The sequence below is a fragment of the Rhipicephalus microplus genome, chromosome 8, assembly GCF_043290135.1.
Source record: "Rhipicephalus microplus isolate Deutch F79 chromosome 8, USDA_Rmic, whole genome shotgun sequence".
NCBI classification, from domain to species: Eukaryota; Metazoa; Arthropoda; class Arachnida; order Ixodida; family Ixodidae; genus Rhipicephalus; species Rhipicephalus microplus.
The window spans coordinates 59,862,808-59,872,077 of NC_134707.1; the positions used below are offsets into that span (position 1 = coordinate 59,862,808).

Below are 9,270 nucleotides of genomic sequence, written 5' to 3' on the forward strand. Positions count from 1 at the left end.
TTGTCGCCAGAGCTCAAAAATCCCTAGTTTTGCGAAACTCGGCCCATCCTGCATAGCACCCCGGAGCACAGCATTATCATGTCGCGGTTTCGGGACGTTAAATCTAAATATTAGTGCATTTTTACCAGCAAAAATTATTTGTCGCGTCCTACTTTCTGGAAGACTCGCCGTTTCGGGCATGCGAGGTTTTGGCTGGTCTGCAAGAATATATGCAACGCCACTGATGAGGTGGCATCCCTGTATGGGACACCGCGCGAATTATCGCCCGAGCTGGGCTGTTGCAATGCATTGCACAAGCTATTGAACTATGCGCATGCCCGGGGGCGTCAAGCACGTATACTGAAGTCTGAAAGTGTGCCACCCTAGCAATAATAATATTTGAAGGAATTTGGCCCGAAGAAGTGCCCTGTTATGGTGGTATAGTGGCTAAGGTACTCGGCTGCTGACCCGCAGGTCACGGGATCGAATCCCGGCTGCGGCGGCTGCATTTTCGATGGAGGCGGAAATGTTGTAGGCCCGTGTGCTCAGATTTGGCTGCACGTTAAAGAACCCCAGGTGGTCGAAATTTCCGGAACCCCTCCACTACAGCGTCTCATAATCATATGGTGGTTTTGGGACGTTAAAAACCCACATATCAATCAAATCAATGGCCCGAAGAAGCACGGTTGCAAACGTACCACAAAACACGAGCGCATACATGCATACAAAGAACTTTATTAAAGCGCCAGAGCATCTAAGTTCTTGTAATCGGCTAAACGATGCCGTGATCTGTTGTCTTTTATTAGATACCGAGAGCAGCGGTCATATTGTGGCCGCTTGCGTCGGGTGATGATGAAAGGTACGTGGACGGCTTTCGGCCTCTCCGTCGAGGCATCGTCACAGTGCTAAGGAGTGAAAAGGATGTCTCGTGACGCAAGAACTACGCAGGGGACTACACATTGTGAAGAGTGAGCTTAGGGCCATGTCCTCCGTCTGGCTGGCACTAACCCTTAAAGGGGAGTCTCGAAAAAGCGGGCTATAGGATATTTGAGACGTATCAGGCTAAAAGTAACGTAAAAAAATTTAGATTAAAAATGAGACGTCGAATAAATGACTGTTCAATACACACAATTCGAATACGTCTTTCGCAGTATTTCGAACAGGCGTGGTACTCATCAGGAGCTTTCTTGGCTTCGACGATCGATGGTCTGGTGGTTTACTGGGTGGAGCGGTTTTAGCAAAAACGCTAGTTCGACGAAGGACAGTGTCTTGGTGCTGCAAAGAAGAGAACGAATGAAACATTTGTTCATTGTGATTAAAATGAATTGGCACAAGCCACCGACATTTACTAGTTAGCACTGTTAACTCTGGAACACTGAGCAAGACGTATTGGGTTTGCAAGCATCGTTATGGGTCACGCAATTAATGGCTCTGCTTCAAGGATTAATTTGTACAAGCACCGTCACCAGAGCTTTTTTCAACAAAGGACAGTTAGATTAGTTTTCTTTTAAGAGTTCGTGTTGACCTACATACGAGTTAATACGTCATCAAAACGAAACCGCATCACAAAACTTTCCGTGCCTAACATAGCTTCAAGTCAGGATTGCTTAACCAATGGCAAATGGATAACTGCTTGAATAAAAATTAACAGTCATGGTACGTAGTTCCCGCTAATGACACGGCGGGCATTTGTCAGTTTCTTTTTTGGTCATGTGCTTAAATGGGTCAGATGCTTAAATTATGTAGCTGTATATACGCGGTTCCTACAGAAGACAGGACGGATACTTGTTCATTTCAGTGTTGGTTGCAATTAAGGATCGTGGGCTTAAATTTACCGATGGCGAAGCAACTGTGCTATATTTAGAAAGGAAAGCTAAACAACTTAGAAAGTTGACGTACGGAATAAGATCGCAGGCCAAAATGAAGACAATCGTTTCCTCGTTCTTCATGGACAACATCCACGGGAGCTGGCAATGGCATCACGGCAACAACCGGGCGACCACAGCATGCGCCGACATCAGGTCTTGGTAAACGCCGCAATGGAAGGATTCCAGATGTGGGCCGAATACCTGTCGGAGGGCGCTTGCGAGCGACGGTGATTATGCCTCGGGCGATTCGTGAACCGCTATGAAAGGCTTTGTCCGCCAGGTGGCCAACAAGTGAGGCTTGTAGTCAAGCTTCCCCCGTCATCGACGACGAGCAGGCAACTGCAGTAGACGTTTTCCGTCGCCTTTGTGAACGCGCCGAAGACATTGTTGCGCCGCATTTTCTTCAGGATGTCGCCGATGACGTCACTGCGGTCCTTTATCTGGCCCACGAGATAGAACGCCCAGGGCCGTATGATGCCCATATTGGCCAGAATGCTGTACAAGTGGGCTGCGAAGTGCGGACGCGCGTACATATCTGTCATGGATTGTATAAGGACACGAACAGAGATGACGGCCTGTGGTACAGTTTTGTCGCCGAGCCTTGGAAGCCTAGGGAGATCCTGCTCTTCCAGGCGTCCCAGGTCGTGTTGCGGCACCCTCGAAAGGTGCAAGCACAGTGCATCCACGTACGTCATTGCTATCCGTAATGTTAACGGTTCCTACGGAAGCTTCGTGTCGAGTTTGGTGTCAGCCTATGGCAGAGATGAAGCCTTCCTCGTTGCTTCGGGGACGGAAAGTTCAGTCGTAACTATTTCGGCACGGCGTTGATGAGGCCTTGAAGGGCGTAATGATGCGGCTTTCGTCCACCTTGAGCTTGCCGAATGTCGAGAGTGAGGTTGGAAAGCGTCCCGATGGCCGACGCGCACGAAGACAGGTCTTCATCAGAGCAACAGACACTGTTTTTCCTGAACGCAGCCGATGCATTGCCACGCACTACTCTGCCACAAGTACTTAAACGCGTACGTGCTGAGTCAGGTGCTACTCACGTTCTTAATAATAGATCTAGCAGGAATGGGTGTCATTCTCATAAAATACATGAAAACAAGCAGTGAAATGTGGTGAAGGCCCGTGATGTAACGCGCACGAGGCGTTTAGAAATCGGCAACGGTTCATACTTTTACTTGGTGTTTTACGTATCTACTTTTTTGTGTGTAGCCAATGCCCACTCCATTCTATTATCAATCAAGTTATTAGCAGTTTGTGCATTCGTGCCCACGCAAGCGGCTAAAAGTTTTTGAGAAGCCTCCCCTTATTTGAAGAACCGCTTCATTTGTGCAGTCTTTTCAGTTGTATACACGCACTGAGCAAGGAAAACTCCACAGAGCTCGTATCTCAATGTCTAGCGAAACGTATGCACGGAAGTGACGTTAAATGTCCAGGTAGAAACAAACCGGCACTGGCGAATAGAACAGTATAGACGCCCCATGGCACGCCCTACGCAATAGTTCGCATCTGCGCAAATTTGTAGTCCCGGCGTTAGCTGAGCGAGTATTGTGAGATTTGCACGCTGTTGCAAGCTCGCGTAATACCAGGCTGTTTCAGCGTGGAGGCCCGAGCGCCTGTGTGCTGAAATCCGTCGAGGAGCGTTTTTGTGCCACATCGCAGAAAGTTTACCGGTGCATAGGTGGGAACTAAACTTTCTTAAAGTCCTTAAGAAGTCATTCCCCAGTTTTCAACTGAGGAAGGACCGGTGCGGGCTGTAATCAAAAACATTTAGCCCCAGCATCATCGTATCCGAACTCACCCAGCAAAGACTTACGCGTTCTGCTGTGCGTTAGGCCTTTCTTCTTTTTTTTTCTCTTAGCCCGTTTCCCCCATCTGCTGGGCGATTAGCCGTTCTTTACTTGTAAATATGAGCATGGCATCGCGTTATTTTAACAGGTAGCTTCATCGCTATGCGGCGCAATGCCGACCTGTATAAGGGTACTTACTGTGCTCTACCCGCCTGGTGGCGCCAGTTAGTGCGCCGCCCACCGTATAGCCGAGGTCCGTCAGTGATCCTGCAAATGACAGCGTGACATTAGGCGTCACTGCACCCAAATAACCCGTTTTCTTGGAAAAATATCAACTTAACACGTGCTGTCGAGGACTTTGATTGTGGTACAACGATGATGCTCGCGCGCGAGACCAGGATTATGGCGACTGCCGCTCTAGCGCCCCTTGCGGATGACGTCACGTGAGTACTTCGTATCATAGTCGACCTACTTTACGTCGAGGATACCGCTGTGTTTTATATGTAATCGCGCACTGTTCCTGAGCACAGACAACTATATTAGCACGCTGTGAGATAATTACGGCAATCGAGTACCAATTCGATAAGAAAAAAAGCTGTCTTAACCGTTACATTTTACTGTTTTTCTTAAATGTTGCATTGCGGTGCAACATATGGGATGCATATATGCAATGCAACATATGCAAGTCATTGCATACGTTCTTTGAAGTCTGCGGTTGAACTCAGACAACGCGTGTACTCTCATCGGGAAACGAAGAAAAGAGCAAGACGAATGAATTTTATATCTAGTGAATATACGATTTCTTATTCTAAAGAAAAGTGTCCCAATACTCATCTGAGTCGCAAAGTTTCGCGAGTGTTTGTGCGTTGTCTTGCAATAACTTTTTTTCTTTACGAATACGTATCACTCCTGTATCGTTTGCTGGATTGTCACCAATGCGATCGACAGCCGCTTGTGTCTCTGGAACGCTCTCGTGAGTTGCACGTGCGCGAATTCGTAGGTGGTACTACGAATAACCCAATAAACAATTGTATCGGGCCAGTTGGTAAGGATCCATCTTGCTAGGAAGCGCAGCCACTATTACACAGAACACACAACACAAGCGCTTGTGTTGTGTGTTCTTTGTAATAGTGGCTGCGCTTCCTAACAAGGTGGATATGAATAACCGAGCGGTTACCCTGAATTGGATGTACGAAGTTTGATTCAATGTATGTTGAATGAAGAGCCAGATTGTGGAACCACAAAGATGTGTATACAAGGCGCTTGATGGAGCCCGCAAATTATTACCACGAAGTCGCTGTCGACTCCTGCGATTGACGGCAATTGACAGCTTAGCCACTTTTGCCTTAATTTCGTGACAAAATATGCTCGTCAGCCATCTTGCAAGAGCCCTACGCTTGTTTCTTGATTTCAGCGTCGCAGTTGCACAAGAAGTAAATGTTTAGGTTTGTGCAAGGACTACGCGATCTTTCGTGAATATAACAAATTCTTATAAATGAGGTTATTGCGATAACAATCTTTTATTACAGAAATATTTATGTACTAGAAAAGGCGGCGAGCAGTGTTGAATTTGACGCAGCAATATGTTCCGCACCAACGGTCGTAAACATTTTCACTGCCCATCAAGTTATTATTCAGTTTGAAAATATGCACAAGCACAAAGCGATGTCTTTAGCACACCATTCCGTTTTCAGACGACTGTGCTCACGTGATGTATTTATTGAATTTGTCCCTGTGAGACACACTACGCTAGGTAATTAAGCACAATTACAAGCCTGGCACGTTGCCTATATGCGTATGACAATTTCGTTGCTGTTACCGGAGTTTTGAGAATTTGCAGAACTGCACGAGCATATAGTAACCGCTGACCGTGCATTCAGCGTATTTATCATCTGGCGCAATAGTCAAATGGTAGGCCCCGCCGCGGTGGTCTAGTGGCTAAGGTACTCGGCTGCTGACCCGCAGGTTGCCGATCGAGTCCCGGCTGCGGCGGCAGCATTTCGATGGAGGCGGAAATGCTGTATGCCCGTGTGCTCAGATTTGGGTGCAAGTTAAAGAACCCCAGGTGGTCAAAATTTACAGAGCCCTCCACTACGGCGTTTCTCATAATCATATGGTGGTTTTGGGACGTTAAACCCCACATATCAATCAATCGATCAATAGTCAAATGGTGAAATAGATTTCTTTCTATTAGTTCTTTTTGAACTAAAGGACGACCGCTCTTCACGGACCAAACGCCGTCTCATGAAGCATTTTGAGTATAGAATTCTGCGTCACGTCGTATTTTTGAATTAGTGATGCGTCTTTCAGTTGGCCGACGGTTTGAAAGCTGTTGATCTCACGTATTTGTATCATTTGTATTGCTGCACCCACTCTTATCTCTCATCTTTCATGTTACCACCTCATGGCAATGTAGCTGCTGCCTTGAGCAGCGAGTGTCCGAGGACTGATAACGATTTAGATAGTTTTATAAAACCTTCCGATGCGGTCACGGGCTCGACGCGTTGGAGTTATTTGTGCAACATACACGACCACTTTTTTTATTTGTTGAATCATACAATACAAAAAATCATCAGATTACTTGGACCTGTAGCCAATGGCTAGTCCTGGGTCTAAAAATAAAATGTGAATACTTCCACAGTGTTTTTTTCGAGTTTTGATGCTGCTACACTTCATAACCGTAGACCATACTTCCTTGCTACCGATATTGTATCAATGCCAGGTGTCGTTTCTATGCTACTCAACCTTAAAACTAAATCTTCCTCAGGTCCAGATGATATGCCTAATGTTTTTCTGAAAAGATATGCAGAAGCGTTAGCACCTTTCATAGCTCGTACGTTTCAAATGTTCCTGTCTTTAGCTACACTGCCTAATGATTGGCTTTTGGCACGTGTTGTACCCGTACTAAAAAAAGGTGACCCCACACTAGTAACAAATTATTGCCCTATATCACTAACCTCCACATGTTGCAAACTACTTGAACATATCATAGCTAAGGAAATTAATAATTATTTAGAGGATAACTGCATACTGTCGTCCTGTCAACATGGCTTTCGCAAAGGTTTCTCTACTATCACACAGTTAACAACAGCTGTTCATGATTTTGCTAGTGTTCTTGATGGGTCAGGCCAGGTTGATGTAATATTTCTAGATTTCAAGAAAGCGTTCGATCTTGTATTACATAGCAAGCTTATTACTAAACTAGAATCGATTAATCTTCCTGCTTATTTAGTTAATTGGGTGGCTGCCTATCTGACCAACCGGAGTCAGGTAGTTTCTATTAATGGCCACTCATCTGAGGAGCTACCAGTCTCATCTGGTATGCCTCAGGGCATTATCCTTGGCCCCTTATTATTCTTGATATCCATTAATGACATAACCAACAAAATTCATTCCCCTATTCAAATTAGATTATTTGCGGATGATTGTGCACTTTATAGTAAAATTAAAAGCCTTGAATATCAATTATCGCTCAACAATAATCTCCAAAGTATACTTTCTTGGAGTGATCGGTCGAGCATGCAGTTAAACTTCAATGAAACAGTGTATATGTCAATAACTAGACAGACATCTAAAAACTTTCTTTTGGGTACAAGCTGGCTTCCGAAATGCTTGCAGAAGTGAAGGAGTATAAAAACATGGAAATCACAATAACTAATAACCTTGATTGGAATACACACATTACCAACATATGCAACTCTTCGTTCAGAAAACTTCGTTTTCTCAGACATTAACTAATGGATACACCCTCTAGTACAAAGTTAACGGCTTATACATCAATAACGCGGCCTAAACTCGAATACGCCAGCATAGTCTGGGATACGTGCACAAAAATAATATCGATAGATTGGAAATGATTCAGCGTAAAGCTGTCAGGTTCATTTATTCTAAATGTCATAATAGTGACTCTCCCTCTAGTTTAATGATGCAGAATAGTATTCAAACACTACACCTGCGCAGAAAAATACAGACACTAAAATTCCTGTTTGCACTGAAAAATAAACTCTTTGCTATAAACCCAAGTCCTTACTTATTGCCGCTTACTGCTGGAACAACACGGCATCGTCATGCTGACTCTCTAACACTTATCTGACACGCACTAATATTTTCAAATATTCCTTCCCAAGAACTATCACCGACTGGAACAACCTACCATTCCCCCCTTACATAATGACGATTTCTTAGAACATGGTACTATTTAAACTTCTGACCATGATGTACCAATTTTTATAGCTTCATTATATGTTATCCTTTTGTTCCTCGATCCTTAGTTTAAAAAGCCAATGTCACTTGCCTTATCTCAAGCCTCTTTGTGTATATATGTCTGACGAGCCTTTATCACATGGTCTTATATATCAGTGTGTGAAAACTTTTTGTTTTATGTTTCTACTATTGTTGCTTCACCTTGACGTACCACTTTTAAAGAAATTATGTAGTTTTTGCCTTATTTTTTGCTGCAGTTTCTTTTGTACACATGCCAGTGTCATTTTTTTTTTTGCTGAGTATGCGATTTCTCTGCCTTGCTTTGTTTGCGTCCTTTTGCCCTTCCTGTTCGGGCCCCTGTTGGGACCTGCAGTATTTTATAAATAAAATAAATAAATAATGTATGCAGTGATGCAGGCTTACTGTTACATAAAAAGAAACTAACATTGCAAAATACAGTGTGTTGTACAGTACTACTACAAGCATTCTTTAGCATGCGATCTTCGTGCCAAACGGCAATAAAATCTATAATCGCGATAGTGCCAAAAGGTGCACCAACGCAGGCGAATCACTAAAGTGTACATAATAACATAAACAAGACAACTCAGAGACATGTCAAGTAGCCAACAATACCAGTATCCGTATTCCCAAATGCAATACGAATACAACATTCGTTGCTAGGCCACAACAAGATTCACTGCCAGCGACAGCGCTGGAATCTTCGATGATGCATGCGTAAAAGTCCTTGCTCTTGGCTGCTTCTCAGATTGTCGACGCCCAACGTTCTATTCGCCGATACTAAGGCCTACAGCGCTTGCAGTGGCGTAGCCAAGGGGGAGGGGGTCAACCCCCTCCCCGAAATTTTTTGTCCAACGCCCCCCTCCCCCAGCAAATTTTTTTGGGCGCTTATAGCGCTGACATGATTTAAAAACTAAGCGCTGCTACTATCACAACATCATTTCTGGGCGCTTCTATACAATGAATAATGTCTGCATACAGAAAAACCTGTCGCGGTGTTTCTCAAGGCTTTGGCACTCTGTGAGAGTTTGGGCAGGAATCTCTGCCGCGAGTGTTTTTAAGTTCGCTCTGCGGCGGAATTAGTGCTTCAGAGATGGTTATACTTGTACCCGCTGGAACAGATCTTTGCCGGAGTCGATCACTACGATAATTTTCAATAGGCAGATGCTCGTTTTAATGGAAAAAGCCAGACACAGTTCGAAGGTCTGGTTTAAAGCATACTACAGGCTGACCAATCGTGTGCTAAGATACACTCGCGCCAGAGAATAACATTTATATTAAACCTTCGCACGTTCCGATAACATCTAAACACACACACACACACACACACACACACACACACACACACACACACACACACACAGGCGTGGAATAGAATATTCGGCTCATCCAGCGAACTTCGCTTGTTA

At 44.5% G+C, this 9,270-nt stretch overlaps 1 protein-coding gene across 1 annotated transcript; it reads right to left on the reverse strand.

Annotated features, from left to right (window-relative positions):
* Positions 1 to 755: 755 nt before the first annotated feature.
* On the reverse strand, positions 756 to 2,807 carry LOC142768545 (uncharacterized). Its single transcript, XM_075870544.1, has 2 exons — positions 1,879 to 2,807; positions 756 to 1,254 (listed from the first exon to the last, which is right to left on the reverse strand). Exon 1 carries the CDS (start codon positions 2,540 to 2,542, stop codon positions 2,105 to 2,107), a length of 438 nt encoding a protein of 145 aa, XP_075726659.1. The 5' UTR covers positions 2,543 to 2,807; the 3' UTR covers positions 756 to 1,254; positions 1,879 to 2,104.
* Positions 2,808 to 9,270: the final 6,463 nt, after the last annotated feature.

Coding starts and splice junctions, on each gene's coding strand:
- LOC142768545 (XM_075870544.1), bottom strand. CDS start 2,542: ATGACGTACGTGGATGCACTGTGCTTGCACCTTTCGAGGGTGCCGCAA.